Raw genomic sequence first — 19,650 nt, forward strand, 5'->3', positions numbered from 1 at the left:
GCTGTCAGCCCTCCCCTCCATCTTTGGTCTGACTTATTGCTGTGCGCCTCTCTTTGGCCTGTGGGCAATAGTGGTGGTGACCTAAGGCCTCCGTGGCACAGGCCACCTGAGTATGGCTTGTTCTGTTCCTTGGAGTGGAACAGCCCGGAAGCCAGTGGGGCAGCTCTGGGCTGGGGGCAGGAGGTATCTCCACTGTGTGAGGTATAAATAACTCAGCCAACAGGAGGGCGAGGGAAGCCATAGCCCAGCTTCTCAGAGCTCAACCTAGATGCACGCACACTGAGCGTGTGCCCTGCTTGTGCCTGGGGAACATGTTGGAGTGGGGTGCTCTCCCAGGATGGCTGGCAGGGCTGGGCCTGCCTTTGCTGACTCCAGCAGGGGCCGTGCCATTTCCTGGAAGAGGCTACCTCAGCCCATGGAGACCTAGGGCTGGTGAGGCTCCTGGAGCTCCTCACCTGGCTACAGGGTGTCCCTGAGGTCAGACGAGGGTCCCTCAGCTCTGAGGGCTGGTCCTGGGAGTGTTGGGCCAGATGTGGCCGTGGGGCCTCTGTCTGCACCCCTAGCCCACCCCCACCACTGGCTCCCATGCCCACCTGCCTTGCACCCCCTCTTCTTACCTCTCACCCCGACCTCCACTGGAGTGCACTGACTCTAGCAGGCCACTGGGCCTCAGAGCCTAGGAGTAAGGAGCCCATTTCACCTGGTCCTGAGAAGATGACTGGGAACACAGAGCCTAGCGTGCTCAGTGGCTGTCTGCAAACACCGCCTGCTCTCAGCACAGGCCTGCTTGGACAGTGCCCAGAGGTGTGGGGTCCACTGGGAGCCCTCATACCTGCGTGCTTTGACATATAATTTGCATAGATATTTCATAACAAAATACGCTGGCATCAGTCTCAATTTCCCTTGTCCTCTGCAGTCCACTTGGAGTCCCCCTGGCTAGGTTTTGGAGGGATCGGAGTGAACCCTGTGTGTCCCCCTGGTTTTAGGTAAGGGGGACTGAAGCTCAGAGAAGGGCAGGGCCTGGCCTGGCTCCCACTGTGGGGGGATGAGTGATGTGTTGCCTGGACAAACACTGCCAGAGGCTGACTCTCCTGGGTCCTGGGGCAGAGAAATGACCACACGGACCTGGTCACTGCCTCCGGGAGCTCGTGAGGAGGAGCCCGACGTTAAACAGGGAAACAAAGACATTAATTTCAGGCAGTGGTGAGCTCTGCGGGGCAGCCGTGGTTCTGGCAGAAGTGGGGTATGTGGGGAGATGCTTGGGGGAATCTGGTGATCAGGGAGGTGAGCTTGGAGTGGGGACACAGTGGTGTCCTTGCACCTGCTAAGTGCCCGTTAGGTACTAGGTGTATTGTAGCCGGCATCTGGATGTCTTGGGGGTCACCAGTCCCATTGTGTAGGAGGGAAGACTGAGGCCCAGCGAGGTGGAGGAACTGGCCCAGGCACGAGTTAGGGAGTGGGAAGCCGGGTCTGGAGCACACGGGTAATGCCATGGAGACTTGGAGCCCCAGGGCCAGCAGCCCTTGCCTAGTTTGTTGGTAAGGATGGTGTGGAACCCAGAGACTCAGTCCCAGAGGCACGTGCTGGTGAGTCATCGGTCTGCTCACCTGCTCTGGGCTACCTGTCACGTCAGCATGCCGTGCCGGTCAGCTGTCTGCCTGCATGTCTGTGCAAGGTGCTGAGTGGGGTGGGGTGGCTTCTGATATCCCCTCACCTCAGGGCGCTTTCTGGAGGGGGAGACTGAGGAGGCCAGGCCTAGGCTGCTCTGTAGTACAGAGGGTGGTCTTGGGGCTCAGTTGATCCGGGGTTTAAATCCTGGTTCCATTGCTGTGTAACTCTGGATCAGTTGCTTCCCCCGCTCTGAACTTCACTTTGCCCATCTATGAAAGGGGAATGCGAATCCCTCACCAGGAAGGTGTGCAGAGGAGTGGGGTGATAAGAACATAGCCGTGGCCATTTCCATGGGGAGGGGAAGATTGCCCCAAGTCCCCTGCAGAAAAATGGCCAGGGGGACAAGTTGTGTCACAAACTGGGATCCCCACCTGTACCCTCGGAGGTTCAGGAGATCCTGGGCACAGGATTTGATGGTTCACTGGTAGCTTAAGAGTGTCAGTCTCTCATGTGTACATGAGGCCAGTGGTACCCACTTCCTGGGTGGCTCAGGGGCTCAGTGGATCTGGTGGGGGGGGGCTGTGGGAGCCGGGAGCATGGCTGATGGGCTGCCTCAGCAGGTGACAACACCGTGGAGCTAGAGTCCCCAGGAAAGGATTCCCTCATCTGGGTCAGGGCAGTGGTGGGGTGTGGATGTGACATAGGCAGGCCTGCAGAGGGGTCTTGAGCATCACGGGGGCACACCGGTCTTGTGGGTGTAGGTCTCCAAGCACTGGCAGGGTGTTTGGCACACAGCAGGTGTCTATAAGCGGCAGCTGTGCTGATGAACAGTCACATGGGCGCTGTTGGGGCAGGGTGTCCTTGAAGGAGCTTGGGTTCCCAGAGCCTTCCGGTGGAGGAGTGAGAAGGAGCAGGCCTGGAAAGGGGACCTCCATGAGGTGTCCTGCTCTCAGCACAAGCCCGGGGACAGGAATCAATGGGCGATGTCAGTGGCCTGGAGGGTGACGTGACCGCAAGGGGCTGGGACAGGTGGAACAGTAACAGAGGTGTCCCGGTGTGGAGCGAGGAGAGGTCTGGGCTTTCCAGGGCCTGGTGACATCCTCTGTCCCAGCGGGTGAGGACTTCTCTGGCAGGTGTAGCCAGAAACTGGGCTTCTGCTTTGGGTGCCCTCCCAGGTGGAGACCAGACAGACAGGGCAGTGCCAGGGGAGGGAGGAGCCCTGCCAGCCTGCCTGCCTGCCTGCCTACGGGGAGACACCGCCTGCCAACTCCTTGGAGGCGCTGTGTCCTTTCGTCCCTGCTCCCTGCTCTGCGATCACTCTAGAGGGGCACAGCCTGGCGGGGTTCCTGCTGGGGATTTCACAGAGCAGAGCGTGGCAGGAGGAGCGTGCTGTTTCTAATGCTGAAAATGCTGTGAGTCTGTCATGGAAAACGTGGAAGCTTCAGATTCCCCTGTGATCTCCCTACCTGGAGAGCCTCCTGGAACCTTCCAAATTCAGGGTCTGGAAATTCACATTGGTAGTGAGTTTATTAAAACAGGAGCAGGTTCCGCGTGTGTTTTGTAACCTACTTTTTAAACTTAACGGTGATAACAGCATTAACAGCCAGCACTCAAGTGCGAGCACGGCCAGCCTCCTCCGGGGCAGCTCGCCAGGTGGCTATCATTACCTTTGTTTAACAGGCACAGCAGGCTGGGAGATTAGAGGTCTGTCCAGGGCCATGGGCACTGAGGGATGGAGCGTCTGGCAATCCTTCCAGCAGCCCAGCTGTACTGCCTTTCCCCAAATTCTTAATTATTCTTTGGAACAAGTTAAAAAAAAGTAAAGCCTTCTGTGATACATTCAGACTTTTTAGGGACCCAATTACTGTGGATTTGTGTAAACACACTTCTTGACAGCTGTATACTATCCCACATTGAGGTTGTGACCTCACTTATTTAACTAGTCCTCTGTGGGCGGTTAGGTCGCTCCCACTTTTCCCTCTTATAAGTAACGTTGGCCTGGGTCTCCTTAACTCAAGCCCTGGCTTCTAGCAAGCACAGCCTGTCAGGATCAGAAAGGCCCTGCTTAGATGGCTAGGCTTGAGCTGTCATTTTACAAATGAGGCAGAGCAAGGGTGGTAGGGGGAGGGCGCATGTGCCTCCGGAGCCAGGGTGCCACCTGCTCTCCTGTTGGTCTGGGGTGTGGGAGGGGGCTCTGGGAGGATGTTGGGAGCCTGGGGGAGGAGAGCCTGGGAAGGGAGGGGATCTGCAGCAGGATCTCCTTCTAGGAGAAGCTGGTGGGGGTGTGATGGCCCAAGGAGGGGGTGCTGCCCTCTGAGCTGCCCTTGTGGCTGAAGGGGAGGTGGAGGAGGGCATGGCGGCCGGTCAGGGTGCAAGTCTGGGCCTGGCTGGGTGTGGAAGGAGGGGCTTGGCAGGGTTTCTCCACCCCTCTCCTGCCTTCCTGCCCCACATGGCCAGCAGCAAGTGGGTGTGGGCAGTGCTGGGTTCCCAGCCAGGGCAGCTGTGGCCCAGCGGGGGTGGGGACCGAGGCATCCCCCTCCTGGCCCAGGCCATCCATTGTGCAGCCCCTTGGCTGTCCTGCTGCCCAGAGCCTGGCCCGACCCACATTCCTGTGGTGACGCTCTGGGTCTCCGGGGTGGAGCTGGTGAGCGTGAGGGGCACTGAGTTCTCACAGGACCAAGGGCCTTTTGGGGACGGAGTCTGCAGGGATCCAGAGGGCTCTGCTGAGACCCTTCCTTTACTCCCCTGCTTCCAGGAGCTGGTCAGTGTCACTGTGTCTTTGGGTGGTTTGCTTTACCTCTCTGAATGCTGGTTGGCAGTCTCATTCCCAACCACTCACTTCTCAGGGGTGGGATAACGCAAGGCTTTACCCTCTTTGTGCCTCAGTTTCCCCACTTGTTGGCAGAAGGAATTGAACTGAGTGATCTCTCAGGCCTGGTTCAGCCTTAAAGTTGTGGCCTGATGAGGGAACCGTGCCGTGGGAATACCATGCAGATACTGTACTGAGCTCTGGCTGTGTCCTGCAGTGTGTACCTTTGGTACATGGTCTCACTCGATTCTCACAGTAGCTCTATGAAGGCTGTTATTTTCACTCCCCAGTTAAAGAAACAGGCTTAGAGAGGCCAAGCAACTTGCCCAGAGTCACTCAGCAAGTAAGCAGAGCTGGACTTGAACCCAAGACTGAACCTAAGGCCCTTGCTCACATCACATCTTAAGCACCGGGAGAGTGGAGCCTGTGTCTGGCTAATTAGGGGACCGAGCCCGGGCCAAGCTAATTACTCTTGATTGTGCTGTTAGCTTTTACAGTGTGATTAGTGTGGCTCAGGGTGCTGGCCCCCTGCCAGCTGACCTGATTTGTGTGTCTGGGTCTGTCTGTGGCTCGCCCTCTCCCAGTCACTCCCCCCCCCCGCATTCTCCCTTGCTGTGTGGCACTGGCACTGCCACTCGGTCTCTCTGCGCATTAATATCCTCATCTCCATTTACTCTCACCAGGAGGTTGAGGCTTAAAGGACATAGTTTCCCGAGGTGGTCATAGAGCTCTGAGCGTGCAACTAAAAATGACCTTGGCTACGTTACTTTATGCTGCTTTTGCTTGTTTTAGGGGCCTGTGTTTGTTACCTGTGTGATCTTAATCTTCACAGCAACTGTGAGAACCACCTCCTCTTTTATCCTCTCCATTTTACAGGGAAGACAACTGAGGTATGGAGAGATTAACTGAGTTGCCTGCAGCCAGCGGGCAGTAAGAGGAGGAACAGATAGATCCTGGGTTCATGTCTGTGGCACCGTGTCTGGGCAGCTCGTGGTGGGCAGCGGAAGGCCATGGGGGCTGGGCACAAAAGACCCCAGCCTTCTCAAGCAGACTTGGAGGGGGCTGGGGCTGGGGGTGAGGGAGGTGGCCTGGCTCTCCCTAGCGTGTCCCCTGCCCTCAGAGTGGATGGTGAGTGGCTGTGGAAGGGCAGGGACTTGTCTGAATCAGGACGTTCCCCACCCCAGCCCTGGCTGTGGTCCAGGGAGAGAGGGAAGCCCGGAGAGGAGCCCCCCAGTGGCTCTGAAACTGTGGAGAGAGTAAGATATGTCGGGGTGGTGACGGGGGCGGGGGTGCTGCTAGACACTGCTGGGACTGGCTGTCCTGGGCTGGAAGCTTTAGGGGTTCTGTGGGACGAGGCTACCAGTCAGTCCTGCCTGGGGGTGACGGGGGGAGGAGAATGGCAGGGGTGTCAGTCTGTTGGGCAGGATGCCACACCTACCCTGCAGTGTGCCTGTGCACTTGTGTACTCCCTGCGAGTGTCAGTGTGTATGTGGGTGAGGGGCCTGGTGGTGGGCCCAGGTGTGTGGTGTGTGTGTGTACCTGGTTGGGTGAGGTCTATTCAGGGACATGGCCATCAAGCAGGTGGCAGCAGGGTGGGAGCTGGGAGCTCACGGTGTGTGCTGTGTGCTGTGGAGAAAGGGTGGACATTGGGTGGTACAGAGGGTGTGGGAAGTGGGACTGTGGTAAGGTGTAGGAACCCTGGCTCAGGAGGAGCAGTGGGTCTGGGTGACCTCAGAGTATTTGGGGCAAGGGTGTCAGAGACCAAGGGCCAGTGTTCACAGCACAGTCCTAACCCAACATCTGCATCTGTGGGATGGGGATCAAGGAGACAGCACAAGTGGGGTATTTCCAGCACCTGGCAGGCAGCCAGCCCTCTGCCAGAGCCCACTGGCCTCCATGGCTCCTCTGGGCCCCAATGCTCAGATCCCCAGGAGCCCACCTGGAATCCTCTGCTGGGTGTCTACCCTGGGGTTGGTGGTGGCAGGAAGCAGGAGGGTAGGCACTTCCTGGTGGGCATGCTCTTTGTTGAGGTTTATGTGGGGCATCTGTGAGCTGAGGAAGGCTGTGGTGTATGTCTGCAAGTGTCCCTGGGGTGTGTGTGTGTGTGTGTGTAGCTCAGGGTGTAGCAGATGGGAGGTGTGTGCTGGAGTGCATTGGGCTGTATTCCCAATACGCTCTGGAGAATGTACAGGTTGGGGTTGGCAAACATTGTTAATTGTGTGGTATGTGTGCATGTGTGTGTTTGTGTGTTAGAATGTGTGTGTCTGGGGCATGCAGTGCATACATGAAGATGTTGGGCTTTATGGTTTGTCAGTCACTGTGTGTGTGTGGGGGGAGGGGTGTCCGCCACCCTGTGAGGTGGGAGGGTATGAATTTACCTGGAGGGTCACAGTGTGGGTCCAGGAGAAGCCAGTAGGATCATGGGGCATTTGGATTTAGTTTTGCTTGAAGGGAATAGCATGGATAATTATGTACATTATGCATGAAATTATGTAAATGTGGAGGTCATTTAGGAGTCAAAGGCTGGTTGCCACTCTCCTTTGGCATTTTGTGACTCCCAAGATGTTCCGTGCTGCCTTCGAGGCCATTTCCATTCCCCTTCCCTTGGCACTCCACAAGAAGCCACCTCCCACAGGCCTTGGGTGTCCCCAGTGTTGAGTCCCCCCAGCCACCCTCTGCACCTCATTTGGGGGCTGCTTATTATTTGGGAAGAATGTTCTTTCAGAGGCAGGCTTGGAAAATCACTGAGGTAGCCCTTTCCCTAGCCTTGTCTGATCAGCAGGAAGCTAAATTAAGATGTGAGAGCTTTCTGCTTCCGACTCTTGCCTTCTCACCCTCCTTCTGCCCCTTCCCTGGCCTGTGGCCCTCTACCCCCTGGCCCCTCTCTGTCCTCTGCCTCTCCATCCCTGTCTCCACCCTCCCTCTCTGTTCCTCCAGGATCTCTCCCTCTCCTGCACCCCCCCCCATCTCTGTGGGGAGCTGCAGCTCATGGTCCTTACCATGGAGGAGATGGTTGTCATGGTAACGGTTGTCATGTCAATGGCTACTGAGCTAGGGATGAATAGTATCTAGGTGAGAGCTACCTGAGTGGAGGCTGATGGATTCACAGGAGGCTTGATGCTTGTCTCTGAGCCTCAGAGCTGCACAGTACACCCCACCCCGCCACTTCCCTCTCTTGCAGTGCTGTGTGCACCAAAGGCACGCTGACACATTGCCTTGCTGTGGCTGCCTTTAGGTGAGTGTGTTGGGGTTGCTGCTGTGTTCTCTGTCTCTGGGTGTGTCATCTCCAGAGGTTTCTGCGGCTTTGGGAGGTAGGGGACTCTTTGGGTTTGTGCAGATCTTTCCAGAGTCAGGATGTTGGGGGCTGCTGCATTGCACTAGTCACCGTGGAAACTTGACTCCCTGTTTGGGGTCCCAGGGAGCACTGACTTCTCAAAATCCTTCCTCTCCACTAATGGCCTCCTGGTCACTCCCCAGCTGCCTGAGGGGTAGAAAGTGAAGTTGGCCCTGCTCAAGCCCGGTGGCTGCTTAGTTCCCAGGGGCAGAAAGTTCCTGGGGGACTCCCGCTTGCGCTCCTGGGGATTTGTTCCTCTGGCTGGAGATGGGAGCAGCAAACACCTGGACAGTGGCTGCTGTGCACTCCTGGAATGTCTGAAAAGGAGGAAAACCCAGCAATTAGTCACGGGAACACTTACGCTAATTGTTCCACTCCATGACTCACTGGTAGAAAGTAAATACTGATTAATTCATTACTTGGAGACGTGTGTGTGCGCACGCGTGTGTGTGCGTGTGTGCGTGTGTGTGTGGTGAGGGGGCATCTCCTGGCTCCTTGCCCTGGCTGGGCTGTGCAGGGCTTGGAGCAGGTGGTTGAGGCTGCAGGCAGGAAGCCAGGACTGAGATCCTGTCTCTGGCTCTGAATGAACTCCAGAAGGAGGCCTATTGGTGGCAGGAGTATGAGAGGCTGTGCACAAAGTGCTGATCCAGCCCCTCTCCTGCTCATACACCTTTCACAGCTCCCACTGCCAGTCAAACATTGCAGATGCTCAGGCACTGAGACCTACTGGACTCCTGCATTTAGCTCTCACAAAATTCTTTGTTGTGCATTGACCAGTTTTCAAGAGAAAAACTGCAAAACCCTGAAACCTGTCTGTGATTGGGCCCCTGCTCCAGCCTGCTCTGCCCTTCCTCAGCCTCTAACTCTAACTCAACCCTTAACAAATATGTTCCGAAACTACTCCGTGCCAGGCACCTTGCCTGACATGGACGCACGTTGCCTTCATCAAGGGTCTAGTTTAGCAGGGGTGGGCACAGCCCCATGGACATGTGAACACCAAGCAAAGCAGCAGTGATAGATGTAAATCAGGACCACCAGGTTCTCTGAAAGCTCAAAGTAGTAGGCTTCTCAGAAGTGAGGTGGGATTGGGAGTTAGCTGCACCTAGTTTGAGGACGAAGGGATGGAGGCAGGATTGAAGGAGGCATGGAGCAGAATGGGACCAGAGTGCTGGGGGAGGATAGGGGGTAGGTAGGGTCCGTTTCAAGGACAATGGCTGCACTTCCTCACCTTGGAGTCTGCTTTTTCTCTTTCTGTTGCCGGAGCTGCCTTTCTTTCCCATTTTCAGTGTTTAAAACCCAAATGCCACACCCACATCCTTCATATCCTGGCACCAGGAGTGATCTGACTTCCCTCTGAGATCTCTCGGGGCAAGGACTGTGACTAGAGCTGCAGAGCAGAGCCATGCCTGTTCCCCTCTGGGCTCTGCTCTCCTGGCTTGGAGGTCCTTAGCTCTGGCTCTAGCCCTAGCATTGCAGGGGAGGGTAGAGGGGAAGATTGGACTCAGGATCCAAGGCCTGGTGAGCTGGACCCTTGCAGAAACCCCTCTCACCCCTCCTGGCCCTCCTGGCCCCTGGAGGTGGGGGTAGCATGTAGGCCCTGTGCTGATTCTGGGCTGTGGGGTAGGCTGGTGGAGGGAGCTTTCCCCGTTCTGGTTCCCCACCAAGGAATTGCCCTCCCTGAGTCCCAAACCTCCCCAAACCTCCCCAAACCCGTGTCTACCAGATACGATAGTATTAAGTGCCCTGCCTTTGGGAATTTGTGGTGCCATTTAGGGTCCCAAGCAGAGGCTGAGTCTCATGCATCCCCTGCCCTCTGGTGGCCTGGGCAGCTGCACCTCAGTTCTTCCATCTGTGCACTGGGCTGATACGCTTTGTACCCCAACCCTGTCTGGAGGACTCTGTGGGCTCTTGTCCACAGTAGGCACTTGTAAGTGGATTGATGACACTGGCCACATCGAGGGTGACAGACAGCTTGTGCTGAGCATTCACTGCACATGGGATGTGCCAGCACTGCTTGGGAATTAGCGTGTTGCACATGCACAGTTTGAGGAGCCAGGTGCTCTTCACTTATTTTCCAAATGAGTAAACTAAGGCATGGAGGGATGAGATAACTTACCCCAGGCCCCACATTTAGTAATCAAAGGAACCAGGACTCAGACTCAGAACTGGCTGGCTCTAAACCAGGTTCCACAACTCAGGGATTCTGAGCAGGGGATGGAGGGGAAGCCAGGGGTTCCTAGTGGTGGCCGTCAGGCAGGAGATGGAGCTGCTACCCTGTTGCCCACATGGATGTTACTCAGCCCTCCAATCTGCCTGCCATCCCTCTGGGTGTGTTCAGGGTGCTGGCCTCGGGTTCTGAGGCCTGTGCTTGTCCCGCCTTTCCAGGCTCAGCGCTGGCGCAGTGAGAACTTTGAGAGGCCTGTGGACCTGGAGGGCTCCGGGGATGATGACTCTTTTCCTGATGATGAACTGGATGACCTCTACTCAGGGTCGGGCTCCGGCTGTAAGTACCTCCCTGTGTCCCTGCCTGCCTGTAATGACCAGTGTGTATCGGCGCCCCACCCCTGGGAACCCACGCAGTCCTCCTGTAGTACAGGGGTCAGACTGGGCTCCCAAAGGGCAGAGCATCCTCCTTGGCAGTGAACCAGGCCAGAGGGTCCTTAGTACTGGGGACTCCTAGCTCCCCATGGCCTCTTGTCTCTGAATCTCCATGCTGGCAGGGTCGCTCTGCAGTCCTCTAGCCTGTGTCGGAAACAGATGCCCCTCAGTGATCCAGTCTTCATGGCACTATTCATCCACTTGGAGGAATTTAGCGTCAGCTCTTGGTGGGGATGGCAGGTCCTCAGCAGTGATTGGCTTAGCTGGGGTCAGGTGGGCCCCTTGGATCCAATCAGCTGTGCCCGGGGTGGGGCTGAGGCAGGGCTGATGGATCAGTGGTGCCCAGGCCACTGGTTGGTGGCCCTGCCCTGGTGAAGGTGTGTCAGGCCGTGGGTCGGACAGAGCGCGGTGAGATTAGGTGGCTTCATCGTGGCCTTGCTGCTGCTGTCTCCATATTCTTCCTTGTAGATGGGGAAAAACATACTTTCCTCTTGGGGACTCGAAGTCAGTGTCTGAAGGGGAAGGTCTAGAAATGGTAGGTGGGTGATCCCAGTGGAGAACAGGATGGCATCTGCTGAAACCTGGGCCACATGCTATGGAACTGGCTGCTGCCAGCCTCTAGCCTCCCTCTAGCCCACTCCTTGAAGCCTTGTCCATGTTAATCTTGGTAAAGACCCTTCCCTAATGAATCTCCCTCCCTCCTGTCCTCTGCCTCTTCAGCCCCCAGAGCTCTGGGCTTCTCTTGGACACTCCCCCAGTCCCTCCTTACTCCCTTCATCTCATTTCCCTCCAAGTTTTTTTTTGCCTATCCTGGGGGCATTGACTGAGCCAGTTCCCTGTAGGAAGGGCCCATTCTCCCTCTTGCCCTCTGTCCAGGCCTTGGAGGGGGGGGTCGGGTCACTGCCTCAGACTCGCAGTGGGCATGCACCTGACACTTCCCGAATGTCACACCTCTGCTCCCTTTAACCCAAAGTGAGATTTGCAGCCAGTAGCGCCTTCATTGCTGCTGCTTGGACTCAAGCTGATAGGAGCTCCAGGCAGGGAGGCTTCCTGGAGGCATTGGTTCCCTGGAGAATGTTTGGCAAGGCACAGAGGAGCTAGAGAGTATCAGCCATTTGGAAATCTGAGGCCAGGCTGTCTTCCTCCTTTCCCTCATGTTTTCCTGGAAGCTTGGTGGTGGTGTGGGGGGGTCACTTAGACGGCTGCTGCTTACCTGGGATCCTCATCCCCTCACATTACCCAGCTCCCTAGCTTTCTCCCTCTCCCTACCCCTTCAGACTTCGAGCAGGAGTCGGGCATTGAGACAGCCATGCGGTTCAGCCCCGAAGTGGCCCTGGCCGTGTCCACCACACCTGCAGTGCTGCCCACCACGGACATCCAGCCTGTAGGCACCCCATTTGAAGAGCTTCCCTCTGAGCGTCCTACCCCAGAGCCAGTCACCAGTCCCCCAGTGGTGACAGAGCTTCTGGAAGAGCCCAGCCAGAGAGCCACCACTGTCTCCACCACCATAGCAACCACCGCTGCAACTACAGGGGCCCCGACTGTGGCCACAGCACCTGCCACCATGGCCACTGCTGCTCCCAGCACCCCTGCAGAACCCCCTTCCACGGCCACCACTGCTACCATAAGGACCACTGGCATACGGAGGCTTCTGCCTCTTCCACTGACCACAGCTGCCACAGCCCAGGCCACCACCCCTGCGGCCCCCTCAACCCCCACCACGGTGGCTGTCTTGGACACGGAGGCCCCAACACCCAGGCTGGTCAGCACAGCTACCTCCCGGCCAAGGGCCCTTCCCAGACCAGCTACCACCCAAGAGCCTGATGTCCCTGAGAGGAGCACCTTGCCCCTGGGGACCACGGCCCCTGGACCCACAGAAGTGGCTCAGGTGAGGACACTGGGAGAGGATTGGCCACAAGAGGAGGTCAGGGCCTGGGCAGGAGGATGGAGCTGGGTAGGGAGAGGACTGGGAGGTGCTGGAGATGAGCCAGGCAGGGGTGATGGGGCAGAGAACCAGGGCTGGGTGCGAGCCACGGGATCGGGACAGCGATGGAGCTGGAGAGGCAGAGTGGGTCAGAAAGCCAGGGGTGGGCTCTGATACTGGGCCATGATGCCGATGGGGAGGGGATTGGGTGTGTGGATGTGGGCTGATGGGAACTGGGTGCATGGAGTGCCATGAGGAGGGCCAGAGCCATGTGCTCTGGTGAGGAGCACAGACTTGAGAGCCGGCAGCCTAGATTTGAATCCTGCTGCCAGTTTTCAGCCATGTGACTTCAGGCTGGTCACTGACCCTTCCTAGACCTCCATTTCCTTGCCTATGAAAAGGAGAAAGTAACAAAAAGACCATCATTGTATTATGAGAATTAAATTTTGTGACACATCCAAAGTGCTCAGCACGAGGTTTGGCAACAGTACACAAACTAAATGCTTAGCCACAGTCATTGTCCTCATCATTGTTGTGACTGCTGCTGGCTGGAGGGTGACTCGGTGCTGAGCTGAGTGGACAGGGCCCTTGAGCTTACTTGTGTGGGGAGCCTGTCCCCGGGCCAGCTGTGCTCAGGCTTCTCTGTGGCCTCTCCTCTCCCCTGGCTCCACGCTCACCCCTGGGGCACTGTGATGGGCTCCTGTCCCAGAGCGGAGGCCACTTGCCAGGGCTCCAGAGCAGTGCCAGTGTCAGGATGGGAACCAAGCAGTTGGCTCCTGAGATGGGGCAGTCTGGGGGCCTGGGTGTGTGTGTGGGTGGGTGAGGGGCAGGAGGGCTGGGTGGGGACTGAGGGAAGAGGAGGATGAGGAGCACTCAGGATGGCACGGGTGAAGGGGAGCAGAAGCCTGGTCCGTGTGGCTACGCTGGGCATGGGGGCCCACAGGGCTGTGGGCAGAGCTTCCTGGAGTCAGCATCTGTCCCCGTGGGAGCGGGCCCTGTGCTGGGTTCCTCTGAGCAGCTGGGGCAGACTGGTGCTTTTGTGGAGGCTTGGCCGAGCAGGAAGCAAAGACAATGGCGGGGCTTGGAGCCAGAGCCCAGGCCACAAGTGTAGCTCCAGCGCACTGCCTTCCTTGCCTAGGGATCAGACTCACAGCACCCAAGGGAGCAGCTGCCTTGCCTTGATGGCTCCCACAGCCCCTGCTCTGCTCTCAGGAGTCCTCACACCGTCCTGCCTCCATGTGGAGGGTGACACCAGGGTTTCTAGTCACTGGCTGGCTGTCTGGATGTGGAGTTGGGCTCTTGGACCGACTGAGGGACTCTCCTCTGCCTTGGGGCCAGGCACAAGTACATAGCAGTTGCACCCAGGGGTCCCCTGAGGGTTGTTAATAAGGCAGCTGGAGGGGACAGGATGGGGCCAGATTGAGAACAGAGGCAGCATATTAGAGTGACTAGAAACACAGACTCTGGAGTTGCATGGATCTAGTTTTTGGGGGGTAGGAGTGGGAGGTGGCACAGATTTGCAGTCTCCTGCCCCAGCCTCCCAGAGTGCTGGAATTATAGGCATGCATCACCATGCTTGGCTGATAGATTTAGATTTCCACTTTGCTTCTGCTTATTGTGTATCCTTGGGAAGTCACTTAACCTCTCTGGGCTTACTTCCTGCTCTGTAAATTGGAGGTAATATTACCTCCCTCGTGGGGACGGTGCTTTGCACAGTGCACTGCTTACCAAGTGTGGGGAGTACTTAGCACTCTGGGGGATGGAGGGATGGTGGGGGCTTATGTGTGTGGCTGTCTAGGTTGCTTGGCCTTGACTTCTGGGGTCCTGCCCCTTCTCTGCAGTCCCCGACTCCGGAGTTCCTCCTGACCACAGTCCGGGATGAGCTGGAGGTACCAGTGAGTGGAGGCCCCAGCGGGGACTTTGAGCTGCCGGAGGAAGAGACCACGCAGCCAGACACAGCCAATGAGGTAGTGGCTGTGGGAGGTGCTGCAGCCAAGCCGTCACTCCCGCCTGGAACACTACCCAAAGGTGCCCACCCAGGCCCCGGCCTCCTGGACAATGCGATCGACTCCGGCAGCTCAGCCGCTCAGCTGCCCCAGAAGAGCATCCTGGAGCGGAAGGAGGTGCTTGTAGGTGAGGATGCACTCTCGGCCAGGGCCTGGGAGAAGCCCGGAGTGTGGCGGCCAGTCAGGGCTGTTTCCCTTGGGACTGGGAAGGGTGGTCAGGGAGTGCCTTCCTGGGATTCAGATCAAAAGGGAAAGCTGGGGACTCCACTCTGCCTTCTGGCTGCTCCACTAACCTTCCCCCTAGCTGACAGTCACTGCCTTCTCATCTCCGGAACTTTCCTCAGTGCCTTCTGACCCCTCCTTGGACTCTGACTTACCCCTGGTTTCCTGGGTCATGCTGGTTGACCCCGTGGGACATTGCTTCCTGGATACTGATTCTGACCTATCCTTTGGCTTGTTGTTCCTCCACCCTTGAACCCAGGCCCTATGGACCTGCCCTGGCCACATCTGCTAGAGAGCCTTTGGACAGGTGGTCCAAGTCCTGGCTCCCCGTTAGGAGCAGTGCCACCTCTGCAGCTTCCTCTCCCCATCTGCATCTGGTCGCTTCTGTTGTGCACAGCTGTATGGGAGTGTGCCTTCTGTAACAGGGAAGTGCTGCTGTTTAGATGGCAGGGGCTTTTCTTTCCTAATAGTTATCAACTAGTGGAGCATTTTATAGCAAACCTGGCATCTTACATCTGATGCAGACCCCACCTCTCCCTCACAGGGCAGGAGTGAGGAGTATTTTGGGGATGGAGCCTGTGCTTTCCCCCCCTTCTCTCCTGCTCTGCTGGCAGATTTAGGACTCCCAGCCCTAGGCCCCACCCTCCAGTCCCTCAACCTGCTTCCATCCTACCTCAGTACCCTGACCTTTGCTCTCTTCCTCCATAGCTGTGATTGTGGGCGGGGTGGTGGGCGCCCTCTTTGCCGCCTTCCTGGTCACACTGCTTGTCTACCGAATGAAGAAGAAGGACGAAGGCAGCTACACACTGGAGGAGCCCAAGCAGGCGAGTGTCACATACCAGAAGCCTGACAAGCAGGAAGAGTTCTACGCCTAGCGGAGCCTCAGTGCCTCCCGGCAGCCTCAGCCGCCCTCACCCAGTCCCAGCCCAGCCTTACTGGCCCAGGCCTTCTTTGCCCTCCCTCCCATGGCCTGCCCAGGCTGCCAGCCGCACACATTGCCCTGAGGAAGGGGTACTGCCATCTACCCCAGACTGTGTCCTTATGAGCTCACCTCTTGTCTCTCACCAGCCTGGGGGTTTGGGATCTTATGTCAGTGGGGTAGGAGGAAGGAAGCTCCTGATTGGCTGGTGGGAGAAGAGGAAGGGTGGGGGCTGAGATGGCCTGAGCCTCTGTGAAATCCCAGAGGGCTGGCTCAGTCTCCTTCCTGGGTCAGAGAGGCCCTCAGGCTGGCTTCTGGGACCAACACACACAAACTTGGCCCTTGAAATCATCTAGACACTGTAGCCTCACCCCTGTCGCAGGGCCTCTCTTTGCCTGGTTGAGGGGAGGGATGTCCTTTGTCACCAGCCTATTTTGTCCTGGCCTCCCAGGGGTTGTGGGACCATGCTCCCCTCTCCTCTGCCCAGTGCATACATGCCCCAGCCTTCCCTTCCTCTTCCCCCAAGGACATGACTTCCTGAGAGTGCAGGGCCAGCCACTGGTGAGGACAGCCACCTGATGTCCCGCCTGTGAGTGGACTCTACACTGACACCACCCGCTCTGTTATACATATTGTCACTTGGTCACACACAAGACACAGTGGAGCAATGACAAAAGCGCATACCCAGCGGTGACCATCCAGTCCGTCCAGACAGGTCACAGACATGCTGTCCAAAGATGTGTCTCTTCGTGCATTGCTTACCCAACCCTTCAGACACCTCTGTAATGCAAGTCACTAGTCCCGGTCACCTGAATGGTGACAGTGTGGCCTGCCTCTCTGGCCCCCCTGCACACCCTGGCCCCACACACATCACACTGAGCTCTTTCAGGCTCATTGGAGAAGGCAGAATTATGTTGGACCAGTCAGCCCATATTGGGTCTCAGTTGCCCTGTTGCACTTGGTCCCACATCAAGGTGCCCACACCAGCCACCTTGCTCCCCATCCCAGCCTCTGTCAGGCACAGTTCCGCATGGATGTACAGTCTTAGTCCACACAGCCCTGCACTCACTGGGGGAAGACAGGTGGGTGCTTGGCTTTCCTGGAATAAAGTGTGATGTGAGGGGACATTGCCACCAGCCCTCCCAGAGCTTTTCATACCCGAAGGCCTGGCCTCACCCCTGACTGCTTCCCTTCTCTCTGTGGCCTCAAGGGGAGAGGTTCAGGACCAGCCCTGCCCACTGAGAGCCCTGGGACTTCTCCAAGGCTGGAGAAGGACAGGGTTGGGTCCTGAAATTTGGCCCTGGGCGGTAGAGGGTGCCTGGGTCTCCCTGGACCAAGGGCCCTGGGTGGGGAGGGGGCTCAAGGTCTGTCTCCTGTCTCCTGCATCCTTTTCCTGCTCTGCGTTAGGGGGCTGATTCTGCCTCCCAGGACACAAGTTTCCAAAGTGCCTGTGAGGGCTGGCCCTCCGCCCGGGCCCTCTGCATCCTCTGCCCCACCCACCCATTTGACCAAACAAGTCAGCAGTTCTGGCTGCTGCTGCTGCATGGGCCCACAGCTGCCCAAAGCAGCCCATCCAGATGCCCCAGGCCCCAAGGGCAGATATTTGAGGGACTAGAACAGGTGACAGCAAGAAGGGTTGTGTCACAGGCCCCAAGCCTGCTTTCCCCTTTGTTGTTACCCTTGAAAGTGGGGCCATTTTATAGGTATTGGAAGTGTGGGGTCACCACTCCTTTGGGCGAGGGTAGCCTGATGGGGGCTCTGGGAGCCAAGGGGATGTGGTGTGACTTGTGACTGGTTGGCCCTCCCACCCCACATCTCACCCACAGCCAAATCCAAGTCAGGAGCCCACCCTAGTTTTATTTCTGTTTCCTTTTCAAGATTACCTGGCAGTGGGCTTCTGCAGAGGAGGGGCCTGAGAAAGCAAGGGCCAGGCGCCAGGGGTCCTTCATCCAGACCCTGAAGCCCTCCTCGGCAGGGCCCAGAGTTGTGTGAGGAAGTCAGCCAGCTGGAACCTCGGAGGAGGGGTGGGGAGGGGAGGGGAGGGGGATTGGCCTCCTTAGGCCCTGCAGCAGAGGGGCTGGGCATAACCAGCCTCCCCCTGCCCTGGTTCCTGGTGAGCTGCTGTCTCAGGGACGGCAGCTCTGGTGAGAAGGCCCGGGCAGGCCAAGGCTGGGAAACCAGGGAGTGTGAAGGAGGCAGTGCCTGGGCACCCAGGCCCCAGGGACGCTGGCATTGGTGCGGGGGACCAGTAGTGAGCAGAATTTCTGCCTGTGGCTGGAGGCCAACATGGGGTGGCCTTGGCTGGCCTGATTTCTCATAGCTCAAGCACTGGCTCTGGACTGGGGCCTATGGACTTGGCCTCTTGGCACTGGTCCCTCTTCTGTGTCCTTTGCCTTTGAAAGAGAGGCCGAGGGCCTTGTGCATGGAGCCCTGGACCCACGGCCAAGGTCCAGGCTTTATCTCCATGAAGTTTAATGGTCTGCCCAGGCCAGGTCCTTCAGGCCGGTCTGTGGGCAGGGTGGGGGGCAGGGCAATCAAAGAGCCCAGCCAAGGACGAGCTGGAGCTCTCTACAGTGCAATGGGGGTGTGGGGCCCTCACCCCAGCCCAGGTACGGTGTGGAATGTGCAGGGCTGGCCAGGTGGGCCCATAGACGCCCAAGTGCTCCTGAGAGGGTGTGCTGCAGGCCCTGGCATTTCCTGGGAGCACAGCACATTCCAAATGAGATGGAGCTTGTGTGGCTTGAGAACTCTCCTAGGCTTTGATCAATGGAGGGCAAGGCAGGCTGAGCCGAGCTGGGGGTGGGACCGGCCTTGGCTGTGGTTTCTAGAGCCCAAATTCAGTCTCTCCAGGTGGCCAGACTCGATGGGACTTCACCTGAAAGGCTGGTCCACTCGATCACTGGAAGAATGGGGTGGCAAACGGGGCTGGACAGGCCTATGACAGGGACTTAGGGAGCTCAGGCCAGACCCTTGGGCTTGGCAAAGCCGCCCATCAGGCCAGGCTGGGAGCAGAGCTGACTTTGTCTCCTAGGCAGGAGTGGCCTTCCTGGATCTCCTGGCTTTCCTCCGCCAGCTGCAGCCTTGGACTTGCCCCCCTGCGTCTCTGGTCTGTAAATAGAAGCCCACAACTGTACAGATTGAGCGAGGCCGAGGCTGGGCCTGGGAGTCACCATCTGAGGGCTGAAGGTCCTGCATCCCCAGATGCCCACCTGGCCCCAGTGTGACGAATGCATGTAAATATTTCTCGTAGGCAGCGTGGCTCCAGAGAGCCCCCTAAAGACAGTGTCCCCCTCTGGTACGTCCTTTCCTCTGTACAGAGCCCTCCCAGCCCCGGCCGGTGGTGGGTGGGAGTTCGTCCTTCCCAGCCTTTGGTCTTCCCCACTCTCTCTCCCCCATAACCTCTTTATTAACCATACCTGTCCTGAATTCATGGCCAAAACTTTCAATAAGGAGAAGTGGAGGAAGGACAGTGGACAAGGTGACCAGGGCACTGCCCCACTGTAGGAGTGTGCCTGGCCCAGCCTGGGGAACGAACTGGTTTGTTTTTTATTTTTGTTTTTAACATTTCCCGTGCTGTGCCCATTTATAAGAGGAAATAAAATTAAGCTGAAATGATGCACTGTTGCCAGAGTGTGAGATTAATACAGGTGACGTTTGGGAAGGGGTGGCCCTGTCCCCACCTCGGCCTAGGCCACCTTCCTTTTAAAGGAAATTGAGAATCGAGCAGGGAGAATTGACCGGCAACCCCTGTGGGAACCATCGTGGTAAAAGCTGCCCTGGGTTCATAGTGTTTGGGAGACCCGGGAGGTGAGTGTGGTTGGGATGCGGTGGGGGTGGGGGCTGTGGTTCATCCCAGGGGAAGAACCCTGGTTTCAGGCCGCAAAGAGAATCCTGGTACCACAGCATAATGGCCTTGGAGCTCCCAGGTGAGTGTCTTTGGGCCTGATGGCTTTTCCACTCGGGTGATGACATCTCCTAGCGTTGACTCTGGGCAAGGCTCTTGGCCTCTCTGAGCCTCAGCTTCCCCATCCGTGAAATGGAATGACAAATGGAATGTGGTAGGGCTTACACAAAGAAGAGCAGTCAGCACAGGGTCTGGCAGCAAATGTGACTCAGAATCTTTGATGATGGAGTTAGGGTGGAACAGAACCAGGGCTAGAACTTCAGTTGCCTGCATTGTATACTGACTCCTGGGCTTGCAGGAGCAGAGGCCTGGGGCAGGGGTTC

The 19,650-nt window shown here is 57.5% G+C and overlaps 1 protein-coding gene across 1 annotated transcript in view; it reads left to right on the plus strand.

The window, feature by feature from the left end:
* The window catches only part of Sdc3 (syndecan 3), a 34,549-nt gene extending 15,511 nt beyond the window's left edge, over positions 1 to 19,038 (plus strand). Inside the window, exons 2-5 of the mRNA XM_013074195.3 lie at positions 10,140 to 10,257; positions 11,630 to 12,240; positions 14,118 to 14,409; positions 15,213 to 19,038. Coding sequence (XP_012929649.2) covers positions 10,140 to 10,257; positions 11,630 to 12,240; positions 14,118 to 14,409; positions 15,213 to 15,379 — 1,188 coding nt within the window. The 3' untranslated portion in view covers positions 15,380 to 19,038. The remainder of the gene's footprint in view (positions 1 to 10,139; positions 10,258 to 11,629; positions 12,241 to 14,117; positions 14,410 to 15,212) is intronic.
* Positions 19,039 to 19,650: the final 612 nt, after the last annotated feature.

Source organism: Heterocephalus glaber, unplaced genomic scaffold (assembly GCF_053883595.1).
Source record: "Heterocephalus glaber isolate CG9 unplaced genomic scaffold, H.glaber_assembly_v1.0 deba00001452, whole genome shotgun sequence".
NCBI lineage: Eukaryota > Metazoa > Chordata > Mammalia > Rodentia > Bathyergidae > Heterocephalus > Heterocephalus glaber.